At 50.1% G+C, this 27,157-nt stretch overlaps 1 protein-coding gene and 1 long non-coding RNA gene across 9 annotated transcripts in view; one reads left to right on the plus strand and one right to left on the minus strand.

Annotated features, from left to right (window-relative positions):
* LOC139829081 (uncharacterized) overlaps window positions 1-27,157 on the minus strand; it is an 80,773-nt gene that overhangs the window by 22,497 nt on the left and 31,119 nt on the right. For 3 of the 8 annotated variants that reach the window (XR_011741322.1, XM_071814498.1, XM_071814499.1), the window contains exons 3-5: window positions 2,940-6,059; window positions 2,093-2,329; window positions 1,525-1,679 (exon numbers count right to left, since the gene is read on the minus strand). Coding sequence is in view for 4 of the 8 variants with exons in the window: in XM_071814498.1 (XP_071670599.1) it covers window positions 1,525-1,679; window positions 2,093-2,329; window positions 2,940-3,011 (464 nt within the window). In the remaining 4 variants the exon portion in view is untranslated. Of the gene's footprint in view, window positions 1-1,524; window positions 6,060-27,157 lie in introns of all 8 variants that reach the window. The other 5 variants (XR_011741324.1, XR_011741326.1, XM_071814500.1 and 2 more) reach the window with 2 other exon arrangements.
* LOC139829082 (uncharacterized) lies at window positions 6,048-16,051 on the plus strand. The gene is made up of 2 exons (XR_011741327.1): window positions 6,048-14,941; window positions 15,178-16,051. It is a non-coding gene; the product is annotated as an uncharacterized lncRNA (long non-coding RNA).

The raw sequence follows: 27,157 nt of genomic DNA on the forward strand, positions 1-27,157 counted from the left end.
GAACAAGAGATGCTGTTTCTGGATCTCAGCGGCGCCTGTGTAGCTGGCAGCCCTTCTCTCCAAGCCGAGGCGAGATGTGACTGAGCCAAGTGGTCAGTGAGCATGCAGCCGTCTGCCTCCCACAGGACATGGGTAGCGGATTCCCCTGCAGCTGCAGGTGACACAGGAGCCGCAGTCAGTGTTCTGGGAGCTGCATTGCTGCTGCCTGCTCTGACCTGAGCTGCCGGGCTTCAAAGCCCCGAGGAGACGCCTCGGGCTGTCTTGACCCTCATCAAGAAGACATTCAGCTGCCGTGAGTTGTGCTCCAGATTCTGAGTGTGGAGAACTGTGAGTGAACCCAGTACACGGGCTGTGTCTTGGAAAGAGGAGATGCAGCAATAGCCATTTCTGCAGGCTAAAATATGCTAATGTTCACAGCACACAGATCATACACAGATATGTAACCTCCACCTTTTGCATTTGTTCTATTTCTCTGTCCTTGTCCCTTGCTCTTTGCACTTGCTCCCAAACAAGGGAGTCAAAACTGTAAAGAATGACTCAAGGCATCTGTGAACACAGAATTAACAAAATAAGCAGGCCTGTTACGCAAAGTGGCTACTCAGTAATCAGCCACAAGATGATATTTGTGAATCATGCTATACAGAATCATGCTGTACAGTCTCATGTCACTGGATCTTTGGCTCTATCGAACCCAAGTCTGGTGGTCTGACTGCCACCCCAGTTTTATCTAGACCAAGAACAAAGGAACTGCACATTACAGCCTATCTGTCTGACCGGTGTTCATTGTATATGTTTTCTCTGTCCTACAAGTGATTGGCTTGCTTCCTTTTAAAGCCTGCAGTCAGCTTTAATCTACTTAGCTGGGATTAATAAGAGATTTGTTAAAGATTTAAAGATTTTACACACTTTGCTTACAACTGTTGTTATCTAAAACCATCAGGCAATAAGCCCCACGCAGACAAGCTGCTGTTAATGTCAGGCACATCCATCAGGTGTGCCCAGGCTGGTAAGGCGATGCTGATGGCCAGTGCTGGCAGCCTGGTGCCCTCACAGGCTGGCTCAGAAAGCAGCACTCGGACCACTGCACTGTGCCCTGCTGTGCAAAGCTGAGTGAGAAAGGGGGACAAAGCTGGCAGCTCAGAACGTGAGTCACGACATGGGCATCAACAGCGCACACTGTCACAGAGCTCAGCGCTGGCAGGAGTGGAACATCAGAGCACCTGTCCCAGGCCGGCACACTGACCGCTGCCACACGCCTTGCCAGGAGGTGTGAGGAGAGACTGGAGTGCTGCTGGTTGCCTGTTACTGTATCCCACCGCTTAAACCAGCACTGCGACTTGAGGAATTTAAGGTGGCAGAGGTGACATGATTCTTTAAAACAAGGACTCTACATTGGGTGCAGGAACTCTCCTTGATGGAAATTACACCAGGTGATGTCAGTAGGTACATGGCTAACCTGTGCTCTGCCCCGTGCGGAGAAGCCTGAGCTCACAAATCTTCTGGATGAGTGTTTCAGACACTTACCTCCATCGTGGGACAGAAAGTGAGAAGTGCAGAGAACAGCTGGGGAGGTCTGGAGGAGGGACCTGCAGGTGGGAACCACGGCGGCTGCGCAGGAGGACACCGGGGAAGCAGCAGGGTCTGGGGGCTGCGTGGTGCTCAGCTGGCACACCCACCGCCTCGGTAAACACAGGCAGTGAATGAGTGACACTGTGTGAGGGATTCCCCATGCTATTGCCCTTGTTACAAAGACCAGAAAATCTTGTCTGGTGGACACGGAAGTTTCAGTGCATATGCCAGATAAGCTTTCATTGTCCCTCCCCAAAGAAGCTGTTTCATTCCTAAATACAGAGCTCGGGACATTCACCAGCTCTCAGTGCAGCACCAAAAGCAAAAGAGAATGTTCACGAATTTTGGCGGTTTTATAAAAATACCAAAAAGCAACCTGTAGCTAGAAGGACCTGGCACTGCTGCTCCCCAGAACATCCACCAGTCTCCAGAACACCCGCTGGTCTCCAGAACACCCGCCGTCAGTGACACCCCAGCTACACCTGCGGCCCCAGCTACACCCGCTGGTCCCCAGAACACCCACCATCAGTGACACCTCAGCTGCACCTGCGGCTGCAGGCACCAGGTCAAGGCACCAAACCGAGCAGTCAGAAGCAAAGCTGCTTTGGGCTCTGGATGTGCTGCTGCCTCTCACTTGTCGAGACAGAAGATGTGCTGGTTTTGCCTTCCTTGCATCTCGTGCAGAGGGTCCTTTTGTATTCACACACCAGGACTCCCACAGCCACGGGTACAGGCAGAGTTTATAATTCAGTGCTTTGCACTGGAGATGTTCAGTAACACGCAAAGACTCATGTTATTTTGAAACCCATTGCAAGTGAGAGATTCATCAGTTCAGACAGTAACAACAAAAACTTGTTTTGAAACTAGAGAGAGAAACACATACAGTTTTTACAACTGAAATACGTATTCTCAATAAAACCAAATGACATTTTCTTGCCCAAAAGCCCTTTCAGGAACCTCCCAGAGCTCAGGAAGGCTGATACAGAGCTGCCCTGACCCCCCAGCTCACCCACCTTGCTGCTCCTCACTGGACACTGGCCCAGAGCAGGCAGGCTGTGACTGTACACCGTGCCACACCATGGGCATTGCCACGGGCACCGTCACGATCACACACTGCAGCCACACCACGGGCATTGCCACGGGCACTGTCACGATCACACACTGCAGCCACACCACGGGCATTGCCACGGGCACTGTCACGATCACACACTGCGGCCACACCACAGGTATTGCCATGGGCACCGCCACAATCACACACCGCAGCCACACCGCAGGCACCACCACGCCACAGCTTCCCATGTGCCGATCCGGGTATCACTCACCCTGTGCAGGCAGTTCAGAGCAGCAGCATCCCCATACAAACAGCCTACCTGCGTTCTCCTGCGGCGCCTGATCTCCAAACACACAGAGAAGAGGAAAAAAAGGTAAAGTCCTGATTCCATATCTTCCAGAGGCCTTCTTGGTGCTGAAGCTGAAGGCTGCCGGCTCCGGGCAGGAGTCCCCAGGCGTCTCCAGTGGCACTGCCAGCCCTGCAGGGTCGGGGACCTTGCGGCTCCTTGAAGGTCAGGCGCAGGTCTCTCACTCGAGCACAAGTTGGTCGTGGCGCGTTGCAGATCAGCAGGAATCCCTGTGGCTGCTGAAGCTCCGAGCGCAGCTCCTGGTGTGCCCGGGGCTGGCGGGTACAGGGGGCTCGGGCTGAGCTCTGCTCAGGGCTCTTGCACCCAGACCAGCCCAGCGCCGCTGGAGAAGTTCGGAGGGAGCAGGTGGGGGCTTGGCAGAGGGAGAAACGCAAAATAAACCAAGGGGACAGGGTGGGAAGGGGGATTGTTTCTCATTAAGGAGCATTTGAGCTGCTGATCTCCAGGAAGACTTTGAAAAGAAAGCGCAGAGCCCTCCTGGCAGGGCAGCCAGCCCAGCTGCCCTCCCCGTGTCTCACTTTTTGTAAATTCTGGGAAACACTTTTAGACAGACACTGGCACTCATAAATTATACAACTCATTTGCATATTCCAGTCATGAGACATTATGCAAATGTGACCTGATTTGCATAATGGATTCCTCTCGTCGCTTCACTTGCTTCATGCTTTTAAAAAACAAAATGAAATAAAATGAAAGCAGGAGAAGGTGAAGGCAGCAAGTTCCCAGCGATGTCGTGTCTCCTCCCAGCCGCACCGTCACTCACCCCCACCTGCGGCAGAGACTGGGGCGAGGGAGAGCGAAAGCAAAACAACAAAGCCCTCACACGCGTTATTTGTCTCATAATTACAAGGAACTAACTTTCCGCTGATTGAGATGCTTCACCCCAAGCAACGTATCTAAGCCAATTAAGGAACCGAACAGGAGCCCTGGAGCGCAGGGCTGTGACAGACAGCGGCCCCACGGGTGCTGGGGTGGGGGCCTGGGGTGCGGGACCCCCAGGAGCTGGTCCCTCCATGCTGCTGTGAGCCTTATGTGGGGAGCAGCTTCCTTTGGGGAACAGCTCTGTTTGGGGTGACAGCTCCCTCTGGGGTGAACAGCTCCATGTGGGGCGAACAGCTCCCCTGCCTGAACTTGGACAGAGCTCATCTTCCTGAAGAGTGGAGGGAGAGGTGAGGGGAGGGGGATGCTGTGATTGTTTATAGCAAAATATAGCTGTGACATGTGGGGAGGATGAGGCGGGAGTGCCAGCCGCCCCCAGCCACACTCCAACAGGCAGCTGTCCGTCTGTCCGTCCCCGGCGGTGCTGGCTGGGCTGCAGGCTCGTCCCTGCCCCCATGCACCAGCGAGCGCAGAGCTGTGCCAGGCGGCTGGCGTCCCTACCCTGTGGGAAAAGTTAACTGTAATTCTTCAGCTTTTAAAATCAATTAACCCGTGTGTTAATTAACGTCAAGTCGACGGGAGGAGGAGGAGGAGGGGAGAGCAGGAGGGAGGAGGGAGGAAAGAGCTGCAAGGGCGGATGGCAGCGGAGCTGGCACGGTGCCATCCATTCAGTGGCAACGCCACGGCTCTGCGCGCGGCAGCGGGTATATGTTACGGGGGCCCTGAGCGCGGGCCAGACAGCGCGAGAGAGCCCAGGGAGATTATCCAGAGCCAGGAGCACACGGCCGGCAGCACCGCAGCAGTGCCAGGATTACAGAGCGGGCTCCGCCGCCAGCCCTTCCTCGGACAGACGCCGTGGGCTCCCCTGCCAGCGCCATGCAACTCGGACTTTTTGCACTTTTTCCCCCCTTCGAACGTCATTCTGCCGCAGTGGAGCCAGCACAACGGATGCTTTCACACCCTGCGAGACAAAGGCCGTCGTCTCCGCCATGACACCGCTCCGTTCCGAGCCGAGGCCGGCATCTTGGAGTCTTTAAAAATAAAGGGCAAAGGGAAATAAGAACAATAAAAACGGCAACAGAAAAAACCTCAACAGCAAACCCCTTGTGCCCGTTCTCCATGCCAGGGGCAACACGGGCATCTGTCACAGCAGAAGGCGTTTGCGTGCGGCTTTTTTTTTTTTGCCTTTTTTTTTTCCCCCGCAAGCTGTTGGCGTGTTTGCCATTCAGGTTCGTTTACAATTAACTCCAAAAAAAAACCAAAACCAACCACACCCAGCCCAGCAAACAACAAACAAAAGGGAGCAGCCGACATGAAAATGCCATAAGAAGCTGCAAGAATGCGAACTGCAGACGGTGCCATTTGCCGTTCGGACAACCCCAGGGAAAGGTGCCAATTCTGCGGCTCGGGAGAGACTCCGAGAAGGGAGCGTGAAGGTCTCGGAACAGCACAGCGAAGGAGGGAAGGAAGGAATACCGCTCTTATAGGGCAGGATCACAGCTGCATACAGCCTCTGCTGGGAGGAGAGGGAATGTTTATCGCTGTAGTGAGAGATCCTGTGTATGCACATCGCACACAGAGCAGCGTGCATGGACACACATGCACACACGCACAAAAAGCCTCAGATCACTGCAGATTAGGTGTGTGAGCGTGGGGTGTATGACGGAGCTGTGCGTGTGCCGCTGTGCACACACACGTCTGCATGGGGATGTCTGTGTGTGTGCACGCGTGTCGTATACACACACATGCAGGGAGATGCATGTTTGTGTGCTTGGGTGAGAGAGAAAGACAGAGTGAGAAAGACACAGACACACACACTCACCCAACGTCAGTATGCATCCCACTTTTTGACCTAGGTATACACAGAAGACAAAATAAAAATCATACTCCAGCAGCAAGCAGGCAGGCAGAGATTTATCTACATTCACTGCTATCACCAGGGAGATGAATGGGGCCGATCTGAAGCCCTTCACAAGATCCACTATGGGAGTGAAGGAGGAGGAGGGATGCCACACAGACATGCACAAACTTGAAGACAGAGGTTTGGAAGGTGCTCCTCGTGCCGCCCAGGTGGCTCTCGGAGGGCAGCGAGTGCGGGGCCGGGGCGTCAAGGGACAGCGGCTACTCACGGTCTGCGCTGCCGAGGATCCTGCAGCGTGCTGTGGGCACCGGGCGCTCAGCCAGCGACGGGCACTGGAAACAAAAGGGAGACACAAAAAATAAAGTCGTACAATGGGAATATTAATTGCCTCTCTTGCGGATTTTACAAAACATACAAAATGTTTTCTTTTTGCTTGTGTTTTTTTTTTTTTTTTGGTGTGGATTGGCGTGCTTTCCTTCTGTATGGAAAATATTAGCATGGGATTTACAGCCCAGCTACAGGGCTCAGGATTAACAGCGCTGGCATCTTTTGGGCATATTTTTTCTTTTAATGAATGAGCTTTCGCTGTTAATGAGGAATAATCGTTTGGCTAATGAGCTTTGAAACATTAAGAGAAAAGAGGTTTTTTTCCCCGTTAATCGCCCTGGTGCAACCGCACGGATGGATTACAAAAGACAGCAGTAGGAACGCAATACAAAGGGGGGGAAATGTCTCCTGGAGTGGGATAAATGCAGAGATGGGTGATGCGTCCCTGCATCTCCCCGTCCTTCTCTCTCGTACTCTCTCTCTGCCAACTGCTCTGGGTTTCCATAACTCCGCAATCAAAGTGGATGCTCGGGAAAGATTATTATAGTCAAACAGCGAAGCGCCGGCTGTTAATGTCTCCAGTGTTTAATCATCATACAGTAGAATGGTTTTATGCATATTTCATTTGCATATCATTAAACCGCGCTAGCGCGGGACATTCAGAGCTGGAGAGGTACAAAGTTGGGGGGAGAGGGAGCGCGAGAGAGGGAGGAAGGTCCCTGCGATGCCTATCTTCAAACCAGGGACTTGTTCCATCATCTGTCTTCTACTTTTACTAAAATCACGATGACTTGGAAACCTTTGAAGTTGGATATAACCTTGGATTCTTCTAATTCCAGCAGAGTGATGTATTAGAGAGGGGGAAATGATGCTGCGCTAGACATTTAAAGGAATATAAGCTCCAGTGGAATGGAAATAGGAGCTCTTTGGGGAACGAACTGGCAGAACCAGCCACAGCTTCGACAGCCACCACACCGCTGGGTTAACACTAGTAAAGGATATGAGAATAATACAAAAGAAATGAAGACAACATATACACTAAGATGGGGATTATATTTCTCTACTCTTTTTTCTTTTCCTTTTTGAAGGTACAAAGAAGGATGGAACCAGCGGTAATTTACACACTAATTAGTGAACAGTTGCCTCTTTTTGTGTTTGTTTTTCTTCTCTCTTTATTTTGGAGAGGGGTGTTGTCACCGCTGGAGTGATTAATCAATTATTTGGTAGCTCAGATCCTTCTCCACTGGCACTGATCAGGAAGAGAAGGTGGTGGTTGCAGGGGGAGGAACACAGTGGGCTCTTTGTAGATCTTAGACATGCACAACATATTAATTGGGGTCTTTATAAAGCTCCCTCAATAGACTGTTTCTTTCCTGGAAAAACAGCAGCTGGTTACCCACCGTTGGCGACTCTTCAAATATCACTTTTCGCTGGGGGCAGTTCTGTCGCTGTTTGTTGTTGCGCTTCATTTTTTTTCTTGGTGGAGGGGGCTGCGCGCGGTGCTACCACTGCCCACCGCTTCCGAAGGGCAGGCAGACAGAATCGGTATCGAGACAATCTCTTGAGCTGAATGCGGAACTTTGCTTCAAAATGAAATGCTGTTTTATATTTAAATTCTCCTCCTTTCCCTCCCCCACTTTTCTTCTCCTCCAAGTCTTTGTCTTGGTTATGAATATTCAGATGAGCCGTGATGTGATTACACTGTACAATTACTTGTGTCCATGGTGGTGGCGAAGGCACTGAAGAAAGACAGAGTCAGACGAGCTTGGAGCTCATTTGGGGTTTATTTTCCTTATTTTTCCCCCCATCTCTGTAGCGCTGCAGCACATGCAGATGTCGCTGTTGTTCTTTATAAAGCCCTAATGATATGCAAAAGCATAACGACCCCATTTGGGTGCACAGCACCAATGAAATATTATGGGGGGGGTGGAATCCTGACTGAAGGAATGTCCACATAAATTATATTTATTTAAATGAGTTGAAGAGGTGGTGGTGAGGCAGAGGAAGTCACATGAATACATGCATAATGTTAACATGCAGAAAGGTTATCGCCAAGGAGAAGAGGGTCTTTTGCATTGTGCTTGGGACAAACAGGCTCATTAGGGAATAGCACAGCCCACCGCCTGATTTACTGATTTATCACTGCTCACGCTTGCACCAGGGCAGCAGGCACGCTCGCTGCCGGAGGCCGAGCGCGGGGTCTGGCTGCCACACGGTGCCCGGTTTCCATCTGGAAATCTCCAGGTGGAGGGAGGGGGCAGGATGAGAGGGACCAGAGGGACCAGAGGGAGATGTGTCAGTGCCGCAGACCAAAGGAGGATCTGTGGCAGCTGGGAGGTGGTCTCGGACATGGGCGCTTCCTGAGGGACAGAGCCCAGCACAGCACCCAGGGCCTGGCCACGTCCCCACAGGGACAGCGGGACACGGGGCTGCGCTGCCGCTGGGCCCAGAGCCGACAGCACCTGGCCACTGTGCCAGCCAGGCACAGAGACCAGGAGCTGGCCAGGTCCTCTGGCATCCACTTTTCTCAGAATGTTATCACTGGACGTGACAAGTACACAGGCACAGAGGTGGCACCAGAACCTGCCCAAGGGAGGCTCTAAGCGGACAGTGACCAGGTGTCCTCAGCAGGCCCTGTCTAGAGGGAGCACTGGGAGCCCCAGACAGGCACGTGCTCTGGTCTCTGCCTGCCTCGAGACCAGTGTGCAGGGGCTGCAGTGACCACAGCAGATGGACGCTGCTGCCCCATGCAGGCCCAGCTACAGACCCGTGCAGCCGCCGTCCGCCCCCGTGCGCCCTGCGACCCTGTCACACACACCCTCTGTAAAGGCACCTGAGATTGAGCAGAAGGCAACAGACTGCCCGTTCTAATCAAAACCAGGACACCAGTGCTGCCTCTGGGCAATAATCTCAAAGCCAGGCTCTCTCTGCTTGCAGTTTCCAACAGCATGCAAAAATTCAGGACACAAGGGATAACCCAATCACCAACCTAACTCAGAAGTTAGGAGTGAATGTTCTGTTCATGACCACACAGTCCTTTCAAAGGCATGGCTAAGACATATTGCCATGCCAATGAAGAGGACCTTGGGTGCTAAAATCAACCTAGACCCATGTGAGCAGCCCAAAGCCAGTCTGTGGTAAGGAGCCGAGCAGCGACGATGAGCTGGAGTGAGCTGAGCAGATCACTTCCACCTTGTCCACCCCAGCCGATCGCTTCTTGACCCCAGAACCACAGCACTGCTGGCCCAGAAGGTGCTTCCTGACCCTGCCTCATCTTTCTGGTCTCCAGCCTCACAGCAGCTCAGTACAGAGGCTGCCTGTCAACGTGTGGAGCCTGCAAATGTGGAACAACCAAAACAAACACCAAGCGACTCCATGCCCTGGTCATCGCTGCGGGTCCTGAATCCTTCCAGCCTGGTTTGCCCTGGCAGCACAGCAGGGACCTCAGCCTGAACAGAGCCCTTGCTCGCTGAGAGCCCCGTTCGTCAGGGAGGCGAAGGGATTAATGGGGCAGGAGCCTTAACATGGATCTGCCCTCAGGTGGGACATGAGGTGTGGAGGTGCAGAGCTGGGGATGCAGTCACATTGTCACCTGCCCACACTGAGGACAATCCGACCGCACAGCACAGCCAGGCAGTGTCCCCTCCACCCGAGCGGGAGAGCAGCAACACTGTGCAGGAGAGCATCCAGCGCCAGGACTGGAGAGCATCCAGCACCAGGACTGAAGAACGGCCAGCACTAGGATAGGAGAGCGGCCAGCACCAGGACTGGAGAGCATGCAGCACCATGCAGGAGAGCATCCAACACTGTGCAAGAGAGCATCCAACACCAGGACAGGAGGAGGCCAAGGGCAGGAGAAGCCGAGAACCACCAGAAGAGTACCGGCAGTCTGCTCCTGCCCCAGACAGCCCCTGGGAAGATGGAGTCCAGCAGCTCAGGACCAAAAGCCAAGTCAGAGTCACTGTTCTTGTGAGTGCTCCCATGGAGAAGGAGCAGGAAGGAGACCACGGATGGAACAATGAGCACAGAGCTGCCGTTCATGCAGCAGATCCGCAGGAGGCAGAGGAGGTGGCGATGCAGCGAGGGGCGGCGATGCTCCCTCTGCCATCCCCCGAAGGGCCGGCACCCTGCTCCGCAAACACCGACCTGCTCTGCGGGGCTGCCAGCTGCACCGGCTGCTGCCGCCTCCCGACGTGCACAGGTGGGAGGTGCTACCTTCATGTCCCAAACGTTCCCTGAGTACAAGTCTGTGACCAGCTGGAAGCGAATCTCCCCGTGGAGGCTTTAGGAAGGGGCAGCTCTTGTAACAGGGCAGGAACCGTTGCTCTGCCTGTCAATTTACCAAATACCCTGAAGAAACTGCTATTTAGAAAAAGGAAATTCAAGCATTTATGGAACATATTGCTATTCAAAAAGTCAAAAGAATTGTTTTGCAAATAGTAGCACTGCTGAAGAGGGGAAAGAAGTACATCAGTCATTTGATATTACATATAAGCAGTTTATTAAAGAATTAAATATTTATAGACTATAAAGCAAGCAGGGCGATGAGTCGCAAACAGCTTGCTGAGAAGTATGTTATAAACAATGAGTCTGTCAGTGACTAATAAAGTATGGAGAACACAAATGTTTTATAAAATCACCAAGCCAGCTATGAAACTCCAGAGCTGAGATGTTGCAGGACCCACCGAGGCTCCTGCTGCAACAAGAGCCCAGAGCCAACGTAGGAGGGACAGTCTCTGCTGGGATATGTGGAGTGCAGACACATGCTGAGCACTCGTGGGAACGCACATGATTCAATGCCTTAGAGAGACTTAATTTTTCACATTATTTTAAACAGAGATCTATTATAGGAAGTTCAGGAATTTTTAGAGTTCAAGACACTTCCCTCTTCAGTTTTTCACTGTGTCTGCTCTTAGATTTCAAACAAAATTATAGTCTGTGATTCAGACTGAAATTCCTCTCTCTGCAAAGCCCTCTCCTTCCCCCCAAAACAGAAAAGCCCTGGACAGTCCAGCTACCAGCTTCCCTGTTCTGAGCAATCCTCGGGACAGACTCGAGGGCTCTGGCCTGGCCAGGTTTGGAGGAAAGCAGTTCTCTCCACCACAGACCTGGCACATTTACAAAGGACAGCTGAGATTTGCAGAGGCTGAGGAACAAACAGATCGCAGCCCACGAGGACAGGAACACCTTTGTGTTTGCAGGCGCTGGGGAGACGGTGGCTGACAATAAAAGTGTGCGGTGTTTCCTCTGTGAAGAGGACAGGCCTCATTTTTCCGCAGAATACAGACATTAGTTAAAGTAATTTGGGGGGTCATTGCTGTTTTATTACTAGTGGAGATGAAAGTTTCTCCAGATTATTTTTTACTTTCGTGAAGCCAGCCCAAGGCCTGGAAATAATTTCTAATGTAGGATGAGCTGACACCTTTGGTCATGTCACAGCTGATCCCGACAGCTGTCCCACACTTCCAGGTTTGGTGGGCTGGCTGAAGCTTCCAAGTGGAAGTGACTCTATACTCTAGAATTCATGCTCTTTGCAATCCACCTGCAGAGCCCCAGCCAGCACCAGTCCCTGCCCAGCCAGCACCAGTCCCTGCCCAGCCGTCCTGCAGAGACCGTCTCCTCCAGGCATCAACCCAGCGTGGTGTTCGCAGGGGACGGAGGGGACACAGGAGCGTGAGCGGAGCCGCTGCCTCCCTCCTCGCCTCAATTAAGTCCCTATGAAGGGCCATCTTTAATTAACACAGGAATAAGCAGGCTAAGACATAACTGGAGTTGGTGAAGACAGATTCCACTTAGGATGTAGAGAGAAACCTCATTTAGCCAGCTGTTCTTTCTGCAGTTAGACAAGGTGGTAGATTTTAGTCATCTGAAATGTGATTAAGACAGATACTTTTTTTACTGTTAAAATGCAGTAATTATTCAAGCTTATTTGCTAGGAAGGATATATCAGACTAAATTTCAGTTTAAATAGCAACCTTTGTTGTCTTGTGTGGAAATGATTACAGTTCAGATCTCACCAGACTTTTAGGCTGACACAGAATGTTTCTAGAAAAGCACAGTCCAATCAAAGGCACAAACCCCATTAGTTCTAGACGAATTGTTTGAATGGTCTCTCTCTCGAGAGCCCAGAGCCCATTATCTTCAGGAGCGTCTCCAGCAAAAGGCGGTCGGTGCCCAGGAGCACAGAACCAGCCACACACGCTCCCCTGCGCTGGTCACCAGTCCCACCAAGGACTGAGCGCTGCCAGAGTCCTGCAGCACGATGCCCAAACCAAGACCAGATCTGCTGAGCTTCACTGTTCTTTTCCCCACGCTGCATTCTCTTTTCTTGCAGTCCAGCTCTCATCAGTCTTCATACCAGCACACATGGCATTTTTACCCCTCAAACAAGTTTATTTACCCAAGTGATTTTACCAAGTATTATTCTATCACTCTCCTTCCCTGCAGTCCTAAAATCAGAGAAGACATTGCAACATCTTTAGGGCTACTGGTAGCAAGGGTCTTGCCCCATTTCTCAGACAAGCTGTTCGCAGGACACAATGGTTTGTTCTGGACCTGTTCTCATCTCTTGCTGAAGATTTCAGTACTATGCTCATCTCCTTCTCGGTCAGCCCCACTGGGCCATCAGGACACCTCAATTCGTGACATAACTCGCTGACCCAGGACTTGATATACTTTCAAGTCTGTATTCCCTCTTTGGTCCTTTGCTCCTTAGGTCTTTATCCCCTGTCTCCAGGCACTGTCAGCACTCCTAGCTCCAGATTTTCTGCTCCATGACTGACTCTCTTCCTTCCACCCAGGCATTTCAGTGGGTTTTGTGTTGCTTGAAAAGTAAGCGCTGCTGAACCTGAAGCTCCTCTTCTCCCTTTCCTGCCTGCCCCTCTCACATGACTCCATTGACACCTGTTTCTAATGCTGAAACCCAGGGCTCATCTCATTCCTCAGCTCCCCTTATCTGCTGCAGCGATGTCACCAGGAACAGGGCTGCAGCTTTCCCTGCTCTCGAGGCATGGATGGAGTTACACCAGAGTGACGGGCAGATCACTCATGCTTGGGTTGTGCTGTCTCCTCCCCGCCGCCTCCACACATGAAGCCTCACTGGAATTGCTGCAAAGTTACCAGGTCCCCAACCCCCAAGGCATCCACCTTACCTTCTTTTTCAGGACATGGAGAACATTCTCACCATGTTTATCCCCTTACCCCACAGACCTGCTAGTAACATTTTGCACTCTGAATCCCTTTCCTAAGTGTTTGAGAAGGGCCTTACAATTATGCAGCACTATCTTAATAAACAAAGTGTTACAAACTTGCTGACAGACAGAGAACATGCTGCCCAGCTCCAGCTGGAAGATTTCTGCTTCTGAAGCTGTGCTGGTGCACAGGCAGTCCTACCAAGCAGACCTCCTTCAGATCTCCTCTTTACCAACAGAGACAAGCTTTGCTTTCACCATTCCGGGACAGACTGCATCCCAACTGCGGGGTTCCTGCACGGGGAACAAGGTGTGCACAGCCTGTCGCTTCAAGACCTGACTTGGATGGCTTCTCACATCTGCTGTCATACCTGTGAGACACTTGCCTAGCCCCACCATGTGTCTGTCACACGGATGGGTGCGGCTCCACAGCAGCAGCTCTTCAGAGCCAGGACTGTGTGGTGCTGCGTCCACTCAGCTGCCTCCCGAAGGCACCAGGAAAAGACAGGAACATCAGGGCAGTTGTGTGAACCTTCAGAGAGAACGCTGCAGAATCACAATTATCTGTACATTTCATCAGCCGTGGGTGAAGGGCGCGGCTGCATGGCAGGGCTGGCAGCTGCCACAGCCAACAGCTCCTCACCTGGCACCAGGACTGGAAAAGCTGCCTAGCCCCAAGCAGCATGCCCTGCCTGCTCCAAAGCTGGATCACACCTCCATAAAAACGAGTGCTCTGTCGTCCTGGATCTTATGTACCTAACTCGGAACGTGAACATATTTCAGAAGAGAACAAATCATCTCCGGGCACACTGTCTCCCACTGAGCAGCTCTGAATGTACCTTATACAAAGTAGATGCTGTGCCATTCTCACAAATTCAGGTTTTAAATACAGCAAATATACATGTGCTTCGTATATTTTGTTATATATGTCCCCTACTTACATTAAGATGGGTTTATTTTACTTTAATGGACTCCTTTAAGGAACATTTGTCATGCCGGCAGCCTGCGAGTGAGGCTGCTGCTGACGCGTCCCTCCTGGCCGCCCAGACAGACGCACAGCCAGGGGATGCTCACGAGTGCTGGCTCGTGTCCCACGGAATCGTCGCCTCCCACAGCCACGTGGAGCTAGCGCTTGCTGACGTGATGTATGGCTGCTGCGCTGCCTGGTAGTTCAACGCCACAATCCTTCATCACCAAAAATAGCTGAGAGTCCACCCAGCATCCCTGTACCCCAGAGCAGCGAGTACTGAGGTCCTGGTTCCTTCAGCAGATGTCAGGCTGTGGTTTTATCGAGGTTTGATCTGACGTGCCTGTATAACTCCAGGGACGAGGGGATGTGCTGCCATCCCTCCTGCGGCAGCACCGCCCCGCGTTGGGTCTCGCCCAGACACCTCTGGTCCGGCTGCCGGAGCTCCAGAGCCAGCATGAGGGGCAGGAGCCTTCTCAGCGCTGGGAACACGGCACGGGTGGAACTCGCCCTTTAGTATGGTCAGTTCTCCCAGTTCAAACAGCTCCAGAAACCGCACCCTCAGTGTCCGAAGAAGGGGTCTACAGCAAAGACCATGAATATCTAAATGTTTACATTGCCAGGACAGAAATGAGCTAACCTGAAAACTGTACAACTGCAAGACAATAATTTCCACAACACCTGATTATTCCTTGGTGGCATTGCTGCAAAGGCACTTGTGCTTGATCATGTAAGATAGTTGTGTGCGTGTGTTTTGTTTTCGGTTTTTTGTTTTGGTTGGTTGGTTGGTTGGTTTTTCTTTTCTGTTGGTTTTGTTTTGGTTTGTTTGTTTGAATGAATTAGAAAGAACATTTGGCAGTGGACAGGCTACCTTGTAACTGTCTGCAGAGGTTTTCTTCTGCATCTTGTTCAAAAGATCATGATTAAGACAACTCCTGATTTATCCCAATTGATCATTTTCCTCAGCTCCTGCTGTCTGAGATTCTCGTCCCCGCTGAGGACTGGGAGCCCCGTGCAGAGCTGCGCACTCGTGTTCGGCAGCAGAGCCCCGGCTGTGCTGGCATGGGGGTTCACGTGCAGTGGGACTGAGCTTTGGGCCCCCCGCACAGCAGAGAACCTGTAAGACCCTTTTCCAACAGACAGTAACTCAATAAACATCCCTGAACTTGTCATCTACAACAAACACAGTGTTATTATATAAAAGCTTCCAAATTGACAATGATCAATATGCTTTTAGGAGCCATCAAAGATACATCACCTGTACTTACTGAAAGAAGAGACAATTTTAGAAGCTACTGCTAAAGTCCACTCCCCCCCTCCTCCCTTTTAAACCAAACAAAAGCTTATAAAGAAGGGCACAAGCAGTTCAGGTAACGCACACTTTCAGTCTCTCGGCAGTCTTACCAAAATGCTGCCATGGTTTGGGAAGCCGCTGCTCACCTTGCCACGGTCATTTCAGAGGTTTCTATGTCCGGGTTTATGCCAGACTCATGAAATACAAGAGCAAAGGAACACGAGGGGTAAGGCAAATGTACGGTGAGAGGAAACACCTAAACCCTTGCTGCCCCCATGTTCTGACAGCGCATCTTCCTCTGGGACCCGCGGGGACAGGAACACCATTGGGGGCGCAGCTCAAGGACCACAGATGGTACTGCAACGATTCTCCTTCTCCTCCTCACCTTGCTGCCAGAAAAGAAGTTCCATGTGTCCATTTCTCCCCACAACATATTCATTTTAATCTCTTATTTGGAACTGGAATTATATCAATACCTATTACAGAAATAATTGAAGTCCCCAAATGCCCTTTACTAAGTTTAAAGAATTATTTGGGGTAAAGGTGCCCAGGTTTCACTAGTGTCTTGTGTCTTGAGCCTTGGTGTATTGTACATGTAGTCCGACATACAAGGTCGAGCTTGGCTTGTGCCACCTTGCCCTTGTCCCAAAACAAAGCAAGGGGTCAGCACAATTAATAGGTCTCAGCTTACAGAGATCTACGGAGCCATCAGAAGTTGGTGCCACTTGCATCAGGCTGCTCAAGGTCACACCGTGGGCCACTTAACCCCAGTACCCTTGGGGCCAAACATACAAATCACAGAAAGGTTTGGGATGGAAGGAACCTTCAAAGGTCATCTACTCCAAGCCCTGCCACGAGCAGGGACAAAGTTGGCTTCTCCCTGCCGCCGCGCAAAAGGTGTCTCTGAGCTCTCAGAAAACACGTAAAGCAAAATCACAGAAAGATTGAGGGCGGACAGGACCTCCAGAGGCCATCTGGTCCAACCCCCTGCCCAGGGCAGGTCTCCTCAGATGGGGTCGCTCGTGTCAGTACACATTCAGCTGTGTTCCTGAAGATGACAACCAAAATCTACCTATGAAACTGTTCACAACATGAACAGTTACATTTAACTGGAGAATGCACACATCTGTTAACACAGACAGACAGATGGACCAGAGAGCTTTCAAAAGAACCCCGGTTGTCCAGGGACTTCAGGTTCTGGGCTGCTGATCTAATCGAGTTGCTATTTAAGCCATTAATTCTTAAACATAGAAGACAGATTATACCCTTCCCCTTGGCAGCAGCTTCTTCATGTTTCAAAGCTGTTGTCGTATCAGCCTCCTCTACTGCTATCATAAAATTTGCACCTAAGAGCCAAGCGAACAAGACAGAAAACGGTTTGGCATGCTGCCTTTTGTACTTCTGCTGATTCATCTTTTTAGAAGTATCACACAAGCAACCACTCTAGTAGCAATATCGCATTAGCACCAAAAGCTTTCCAAAGTTGATTCCTAGCCTCCATTTACTTTCATAAATAAATGCAGAGAATCAGGTTGTTATCTTATTACCAAACACCATGAAAGACTGGACCCAAATAGCACTTCCCATCTAGCCAAGGCTCCCACAGTTTTGTTCATGCCTATAGAAATACCCTGTTCTATTGGTACAAACATGCTGACCCTACTTGCTCTTAAGAGGTGAGACAGGGTCCTAACAAGTCCGACCCTTTGTCATTCATGGTCAACAGATGCTCCTGAACAACAACAGGTCAGGCGGTAATCTCATCTGGTCTGCAGCAAAAAGCAGCATAAGACACATCAAGATTTTGCACTGAATCTCTGTGGCGAGTACGTAGCTATCTCCAGTAGGACAGCAGCTCGTGACGTTGAGCACAGATTCACATCTGAGAACAGAGAAAGCAGACTGCAGCACAATGACATCTGGCCTGGCTTTACCAACGTGCAATAAAATATCTTCCTCCCGCACCACATAATGAAGCAAACAGCGCATTGCCTTTAAAGACCGTCTTGTCCATCTGCTAGAGGTCACAAAGCTTGGATCCTACTCTGAGCTCTGTCATATGCTTCCTTCGTGATCTGGATCTATCACGAAAGGGTTTAGGGAAGAGCAAAGAACTCCAGTAAAATTGGAGTATTTATCAGCCACTTAATGGAAGAACCTAGGGGCCTGTATTCTTTAGTGTGTTTTAAAAATCCAAGGAAAGGTGGAAGAAATTATAAATAAGGAAAATAACACAAATTCATCGTCTCAGAAGGAAGGATGAATGACTAGCCAGCAGACACTAGCGCCAGAAACACAGCAAGTGCAAGGGACCAGTGGGGATGCACTGTCCCGCGTCCCGAATGCAACAGCTGCGCTCGCGGGGACGTGGCTGGATCCAAGCACCGTCCCTCACGGTTCCTCTCCTGCTGCTGCTGGAGACAGAACACTGGACCGGACGGGCCACGCATGGCATTTCTTCTAGTTTTTGAAGTGAACAATATGCAGATCTGCTCACAAGGTTACCCTTCCTAAATCCTCACTGACCTCTCAGGGGTCACTGTGAGCAGCGGGACGTGTTGAGGGTGCTCACAGCCCAGGGGCTCTGGCTGCTGCCAGGAGCTCTCGGGCCCCATTTCACTATGGTGCTGGAGCCCTGCTTGCGCTGCTGAGCGGCGCTGCTGTCAGGGCCGGTGACAGCCCGTGTCTGTGCCCAGCAGTGCTGGGTCTGTGCTTGCTCCTCTGCCTCCCTGCAGCCTGGTGATGCCTGTCTCCATCCCAGACAGAGCCTTTCTGGTCCTGTTGCTGCCTCAGCACCATCCCACGCTGCTGGCAGACACTGCTGCCGCGGTCTCTCACCTCTGTTCTGTCCCGGTGCACCCAGACCACCCATCCCCTGCACTGGCCAGGACACCCCCAGGACACTGATCTCCTTTCAGAGGCCACCAGTACGCACAGCCTGCACCTCTCACCACAGCTCTATCTCGCTCTTCCCTTATCCACATATCTTCAGGTTCCCCCATTGCTGTGTTACGGTTCCATCAGTCGGCAAACTTTCCTGAGCACAAGCACTGCGCACACCCGGAGCACCCGGTGGGACCAGCAGGTGGACGGTCCCACCACATCAGACCCACACGCTGCTCTGGTCTGTCTGCTGGGAGAACTCCCCCTGCACGACATTCCCGCCATGCCCATGGATCATTGTTTTAATTGAAAGGGGTTTTTAAAGGATGTGATTTTAATGAGTGCAAGGCTCAGACCAGAAATACTGTATTTCTTTCTCCTGAATGATGAAGTAGGCACTTGGACTCTCTGCATTGATTTCTAATCTGCCATTTCATACTCTTGACAGTGAGCCCTGGAAATCAGGTTCCTTCGGCTGCACTGGGAAAGTTTCCATAAATAACAGTAGCTGAGGCTGGTCAGGCCAAAAGGGAGGACCTGAATGCCAGAGTCACAACCTCACTCAGCCTACAGCTCTTCAGAACAGACAACAGGCGTCATAATAATAATAATAATAATAATGATAATAGCAATAAGAGAAGATGTGTACGGACTCCCATAAGAAGGAACTCGAAGTGGAGCTCTGGTCCTTGGACCACACACGGGTCCCCCCTTCCCAGAGAGGGCAGAATGGTTGAGAGGCTGGGAATTAAAATGGCCTGAATGTGCTGATCAGAAATGCAGATTGATGGGGACACCACGAGCACACTCGTTCTCAGACACACTCCTGAGCACATGTGGTTTGCTCATGTTCACCCTGTGCTGGGTGGTAAAGCCTATTCTTGTTTCCTAAGAGCCTGTCTTCCAGAAAACCCCCGACACAGCACGCTGCATTCTGCAAACACTGCAGCAACTACGCTCCCTCCTATCAAACCTTGCGTTACGTTGCCAATGAAAACCACCTAGAATTAAAGTGACAAAAATCTTCCTTTCCCAGATGCAAAGGAGAACTTGACTATTTGCTGCGATATGGCAAGTTCTGGGTTTTTTGTTTCAGGCACTTCTGGTTCCGAGGTCAGGAACCCTCTCCCGTTAAATACTGACACCCCAGAGATGCGATCCCTGTGTGCAGGGATGAGCCCGGCGCACACACCGGCACCACAAGCCCGGCGCACACAGCAGCACCGCGAGCTCGGCGCACACAGCGGCACCGGCACTGCGAGTTCGGCGCACACACTGGCACTGCAAGCCCGGCGCACACACCGGCACCGGCACTGCGAGTTCGGCGCACACACTGGCACCGGCGCTGCGGCTGCTGCGGGGGCTCCGGCCTCGCACCACCCACTGCTATACCCGTGTGGAGCCAGAAATGTTCTTCAGATTCATCCGCTGCTGTAAAGTCAGAGCTGTAAAGTCAGATCTTTTCCTCTTTTAAATGTGACTAGCTATTTACTCCCTAACAATTCTGCTTCAGAGCTGATTTAGCATTTTTATTGGAATGTGAAAGCTCTTAAAAGAAGAAAAAAATCTAATCAGGCAGAAGAGATAGAAAACTTGCTGAATTTTTTCTCCCCCCTTTGCACCCCTTCAATCCTATCAAAAGCACATCTTCCATTCATTGCTTCCCGATGTCATTATGACAAGCGGCTACAAATCAATAGCAGCAGCAAAGGCAGGCCGAGCCGCACTCACCAAGTGATAAAGATTCACTCTCAACCCCGATTTGCTAATAGCACATAATAGCAGCCATTGGCGCCCCGCATTAAATCATACATTTCACTCTGCGTTTATTATGGGATTTTTAAAACTCCTCACCAAATTGGATTTTCTCGACGGTCTCTAATTTCCACATTTATCATTTAAAATTAAACTCCTCTGTGGGGAGGGGGTTGGGAAAAGGGGAAGGAAGAGCGAAGCCATGCAATTCTGTATTTTCTTCTTTCTTTTTTATGAAAACCCATAAATAATCCCAGGTATCATTGCCATCAGCCCTGGAGTTTTATATATATAAAATACCAGAACTTAGGATAGAATAGCTTTGGGATTCACCTTACCTTCATGCAGCCCTGCTAAAGAAGAGGAAATTAAAGAGGAAAACAGATTTTAAATAAGAAATCTAATAAACAAAATACTCAACAAAGTAAGGTGGTATGAAAAGCACTATAGTAAACTACTGTGGATCTCCTTGGTTGGAAGAGATAAGCAGCAAGGAAAAGATGGACCAAAAAAAATTTGAAAAACCCGACAAAACACACACAAATAAAACCTGATTATCTCTTTTCACAGAACATTTGGCAAATAAAGTGAAAAACCTAACAACAAACTAATCTTTTAAAGGAGACTTTTCTTAGAACTAATTTATTTGTGATCAGGACCAACAAAGAGCAGTGAGATATGTGAAACCATTGTTCTCTGAAATTTCTGCTTTCAGCCCACACGTCGCACCGGTGCCACCGCGCCAGGCTGCTGGGGGACAGCGACGTGCAGCACCCGCGGGAGCACCCGCGGTTCTGAGCTGCCGCGCTCCGGGTGCCAAGAGGCAGCGACGCGGCTGCACACGCTCTGGAGGAGCCAGGGGACCGGGGCTTTGGGCCTGTGGCCACGCAGACCATGGGCTGAGCACCTGGGACCAGTCGCACGGCTGCAGCGGATGGGACATGGTCTGTTGCCCACTGGTGCCCATCAGCTGGGGTTTCAACAGCTGAGGCTAGTGTGAGCCCGCGGTGCTGCCCGGGAGTGCCGCCCTGCTGACAGTGCAGGTGCCAGCTGGCCGCTGCTCACCATGGGCAGGGGGCTGTGCCAAGGGCTGCGTTTGCTTCAGCCGCTGCCCCAACCAGAGGCAACCCCTTGTCTGACTACTGTAGAGGAGCCAAAGCAAAACAGTAGGAGAGCGAAGGAGCACCCTGCTGAGGAAGGAGCGTGGAAGGGACGGGACGTGCCTGCGGCAGAGGGGACAGTGCTGCCCATGACCGCAGTGTGAGACCCTGACAGGCAGACCCTCAGAGAACCTACCGACAAATCCACAATCTAAGCAACCAGAGGGCTGTGACAGGAGAGAAGTGACCAGGGAACACTCTGTCCCCCCTCCCGGCCCACTGCGAGGACAAGACGCTTACTCAGAGGACACGGGTGAACGTTCCTGCCACACCAAGCACAGCATCAAGCAGCACCCAGATCCCAGGCGGCTGGAAACACTGCATCTTAAGACATGAATTTGAGTCACCACACCTTAAGACATGCATCTGAGTCTGCTGTGAACAAAGGCCAGAGAGTTGTGGAACAGCAGGTGATGTGGTCATGCACTGTGGATTCAGCTTTCACTGCTCGTGACTTCCAGCCATGAGATATGAACCCAACCTAACACCCAATTAGTACAATCACCTCAATTCACAAACTACTAAGCAGTTTAACCAGGACTCTGCTTAAAATGACTTGAAGATTTTTGTTCTGGTAAGTTTTGGTTTCAGTAAAGAGTTCTTGGTGATAAAATTCCTCATAAGGTCTTGCCAGTTCAGCTGCCATGTATCAGCCACATCACAGGCAACACTCCAACAGCTTCTGGCCTTTTTGCAATTGCATCAATGTCATTCTGAATCCCAGCTGAATGAAGGAACACCTTCTGTTTTACTCTCAATTTACCTTCTCCTAAAACTACAGCAAGTCACAGAATTCCAGAGCCTCTCTGAGCTGCTACCCACTACCCCCAGCACCCGCAGTGCCAGCAAAGGCTGGCAAGCGTGAACGCTCCCGAGAATTTGTCACCTTGCGCAAAGCAAAAGAACATCCTAGTGTGTTTTTTCCCTCCTTGAAAGTGCCAGTAACTTTCAAGAAACACAATGGTTTCAGGTACTGAACCCGAGTATTGGCACCACTTAATTTAATGAGTCACAAATTGGATGCCTGGCACCTTCATCTACAGTCAGAACATGAATTTGGCCAATGCAAAACTGAATCACAACATTCTTTCCCTAGAGATATGTGTTTAAAGTTAGAACATCACTAAGAGTTAATCTAGGAACAGAGCATAGGGAAAGAATGCAATATTTCAGGTTGAGCCTTTTTACGTCATTCATCCCATACAGCAAAGGGCAAAGCCTCAGCAAGGTCAGACATCTCATTTCACGTGAGCAATTTAAGGATGTGCGGGAGTCCCATTTCTTTTTCTTCCCTTGTCCACTTTTCTGTGACCTCACCAATTCCGTTTGAGGCTTTGTGCTGGTGTTTCTTCACTGCTCAGTTTTGTGCCTGCGTTCAAGCACACAGTCCCAGGGTGCTGATGACTGTGAACACCAACCCTTCCGACGCCTCCCACCCACAGTCACACACTTCTTAGTGTTCCAGAATCCCAAGCATCCTGTGGTTTATTGATCCACCTAACCATGCTTTGCCACTCATGTTTATCTTTCGCGTTCTTCCCGACATCAGAGTGGGAAGTGCGTGACACGTTACTCTCCAGGTGACCCCCAGGTCTGCCACAGGATTCCCCAGCAGCCACCCTGGATCAGCTGAGTCCAGGTCCTGGAAATGTAGGAAATGCAAGACTGTTGTGTAGAGACACAGATTGATTTAGTAGGTTTGCAACAGAAAAAAAGATAAACAACCCCACAACAAAAACCATCAGAATCTTAATGGTCAAATCCAAAGCGCAAACAGCCTTTTAAAAATCCTCATGATTTGAAAGAGCTAAGGGTCAGCAAAAATGTAATATGGCAGAAACTCCCCCAAATTTATTTGTATTGTTATTGTACCGCAGCAAGTAAATGGTTTAGCCAAAACAAATAAACCAGGACTTGCACAAGTTGGCTTCTTAAGTTAGCACATTGTTCTCCCAGTTCTGGTATCCAGCTCTGCTGGCCCGTCCCCTTTGGGACAAACACACAAGACAACAGAAAATAGAAGTTGTAAAATGTTTTTATTGTCCTACCTCATTTGAGGGCACACTGAAAACAGTCTCTCCTTGCAGCCTATGAAGAGGAAGCTCTGGCACAAGCACAGTGGGTGCCCCAGCCCCGCAGAACCACAGCCGACGAGTCCGGGCAGCTGGGGGCACCTCGCTGGCACGCACCGCGGCTCCTGCTCACACCACCGCACACCATGAATGATCCGCAGCACTGAGCCATAACACACAAATAACCAGGTACCCGAGGCTGCGGAACCCAGCCAGTTGCCCCCGAGCTCACACACCTTGGCTGCAGCTGCGCCAGGAATTAGACACAGGACATTGCCAGCATCATGTCCTCAGCGTTATAATTTGTTTCTTTCATTCTGTCAGTGCTCAAACTTGTTGACCTTCCAATCATACTTGCCCTTTCTGTCCTCATCTTTGCTTTCAGGGAGGACAGCAGTTTTATTACAGGGCAATTGGGAGCGTTCTTAGTACAGTCATTTGTGCGAGGCGGTTCGTGCATTACCGGCGCTGATCAAACAGTAACAGGGAGTCAGGCTGAGGCATTCCAACTTTGGGGATGCTGGAGGCCGGACAGAGGCACGTTGGCCGAGCCACGGACAAGTGTCTGCACATGGACAGCAGCTCTGTGAACTGATCACCAGTGGGCTCCCGCTGGGCAAGCTGCCACGTTAAATGCATTTGTACTAAAGTGTAAGGAAGCTAAAGCAACGTTGTTGCTTTCTGAGAAAGGTGAGAAGCCAAACAATGTAAAGAACAGGGATAAAACGCATGAGTATCCACCAAAGTGATAGCTCCTGCAATGCACGACTGTAAATGGATTCACTGCCGTCTCCCTGGTGAAAGGAGGGCGTTTCATCACCCTGCAATGGGTGCTGAGGTTTGGCACTGGAAGGCAGCTGTTCCATGCTTCAAACCAAAGCTGCAAATGCCCTCAAACAGCTTAAAGACATGCCTAATTTTAAAACATTCATTTAAATGAGCCAGACCCACTTTCAACCAGCACAAAACTGAGATTCTGGCTAGAACAGGGTTTTCTTTGTTGTTAATTGTGTGAAAAGGTACCAGGCAATGAAGATCACCTGCATTTCCACATCCTACCTGGCAACAGAAAGATCTGAAAGGTCTCACCCGAGCTCCTTGTCACCGTGTTAACACAGCGCCCGAGCACCTGAGTGCTGGGAACAGCGGCATGCGGCACAACTGTCCCCTGCACGGCCACCGCGGTGTACCCTGAACGGCCACTGCTGTCCCCTGCATGGCCACCGCTGTCCCCTCCTGCCACCCAGGGAGGGACAGACCCTCGCGCAGCAGCAATGCGCAGATAGAAAGGGAGACCTGTACCTTTAAAGTTCTTAAGCGCTAAATCACCGATGCAGAGCTGCAATTATATCAAGTTATTCTGCCAACACGAATCCTGGAGATACATATCCAAACCAGCAAAGCTGATTAGTAGTGTGGGAGCTCCCTGCATGCTCCTTCAAAACACAATTAAAAAGAGTTTTATTGGGAGTAACACAGAGGTTATAGGGTCAGAAGAGTTTCCATTTCAAAAGGCAGCAGGATACAAACTAGCAGGAAGGGGAAAGTAAATTGCCCAGATTTTGTGCTAGAAATATCATGGGTATTTAAGCAGCTGAGCTTCCATTTCTTAACAAAATTTTATCCTACCATTTCCAAGGAAAATAGAACAATCAGTGCAAAGACACTGTGACAGTGTGATCTATGAATGGTGAATAACTATTTTTCCACCTACGGCAAGTACAAAGTCTGCCATCTTGCTTCAAACTTTGGGCTTCCACATCGATCCTTACAAAGAACAGATGATAATCCTTTTGACTTCCTGCATTTTAAACCTTATTATGATTAAATGAGGAAAAAAATGTTTGAAAAGTGTAGAGGAAGCTCCAACAAAGTCTTCTTGCCCAGTATTGCTTTAAGAAGTCAAGAACACAGTCTCCTAAGCCAACAAAAACCAGAAATGTTTCCCAGTGTTTACAGTTCTTTTTGTGGCCCAGCCTGGCTGTAGCAGCTACTTTCCTGTAGGCTTCACAGAAGAAAACTGCTTTTACTAGTTTATACATATATATATATAAAAATATACATATAACTGAAGCGATGTGCAGAGTTTCTGTGAAATGTGGTTCTGCACAGACAAAAACTTGAAAGATTTACTTGGCTGTCACTTAGAGGAGAAGAGCTGTTGGATCTGACAGAAGCCATCTAATACCAAATACAAAAAATTCCTCAACGTCCGTCAAAGCAGCATGCTTCATCTGAATGACAGAACGATCTCGCGTTGTCAACCTGATTTGAGGTTTCCAGAAGCTACTTGGCTTTCTTCAGACCACAGCAACGTTGTCTCCATCTATCTGAAGACATTGGAAGGGTAAGATCTTTCCTCAGTCACTGTCAAACAACAGAACTGCCCAGCACAGCCAACACCAGCGTGGGTTTGCTGCCCGGGAAACCTGCCCAAGGAGCACTGCACGTGCAGATAACGCGGTGCATTTGGCAGGAAGTAATCCTGTAGTGAAAATGCTGCTCGGTTTTTATATATGCTAATTATTTCATGAGACGCAAAAAATGTACATCTATGTGCCAGCTCTTAAAGAACTAGCTTTCTAAAGAAAGGTTTCATTTCAGTAACACTGATAAGCCTGAAACCAAACCAGAAAAAACATAACATTCTCGGATAAGGCTGCAAACCCCATCCCGTGGTCCCCCCGGCAGCCTGGCCGTGCCCGGCGCAGGCTCTGCTGCTCCCCGCTGCCCACACAGACCTGCCCGAGCTGCAGCGCACCCACACCGAGCTCGAGTCACAGCCCTGGTCCTTCATTTCTTGCAATCTGTCAGCCACAGTCAGACAAACTGGGGTTTGTACTTAATGCCACAAACCTGGCTGCGCAGCCCGCAGCTCCGGCTGTTCCTAGGCCCGCTTCCCAAGCGCGGCCCCTGGGAAACGCAACGAGAGGGAAAATGTTTACAAGAGACGGACTTGTCACAAACTGCACCCTGCCAAAACCTTGGTGCCAACATTCCTGCACTCAGTCTTACCAACATCCAAGATCTTCACAAGTTTTCATCTTTAATCGTACCAAATCAGCTTATTTTTCAGACCAGCTAATCGAGACACCCACATCCAGTGGATGTCAGCAGGGCAACATATTGTTTTTCACCCAGGGAGCAAAGCCCATTATAAATAACACTAAAACCTTTGTGAAGATGACTGTCCTCTCCACAGCTTACAGCCTAGAGGCTTCATTATTGCATTGACCATAATTCAATTCATCCCTTCCTAAAAGGTCTATTTCTGCAGCCAACCCCCACCCTTGAAAATACGTCCAAATAATAATTTCCGATTAATGCAGTCAATTACTAACTCTCCCCCAGCCCCTCACTATCACCTGATTGGGCCACAACGGAAAGGAAGCGGCAACTAACCAGGGAGGAACAGAGGTAGGGGTAAAATAGCAATAAAAAGTAATTACATAAAAATGCTAAACATATTACATCTGTTAGTTTGCTTAGCCCAGTGGGCTCGACAATTCCAGGTTTTTGCCATTGTCCGTGCTCAGACAGACAAGAATAAGAGAAACAGCGAAAGGATCTTTCAATAAGATTATTAAATCAGTGCATGAAAAATAAGTCGTCATTACATTGCAAAAGGGAGAGAGAAACTCGCTGAAATTTCTTTCTGCAGATTTGCCTTTGTGATCTGCAAGGTGCTGTTCTCCTGCTTACACTCTGTTGCCCTGGCAACGTACTCCTGTAAAATAAAGATTATTAAAGCGCATATGATTATTTGGCCGCACAGTGAATGA

Source organism: Patagioenas fasciata, chromosome 13, assembly GCF_037038585.1.
Source record: "Patagioenas fasciata isolate bPatFas1 chromosome 13, bPatFas1.hap1, whole genome shotgun sequence".
NCBI classification, from domain to species: domain Eukaryota; kingdom Metazoa; phylum Chordata; class Aves; order Columbiformes; family Columbidae; genus Patagioenas; species Patagioenas fasciata.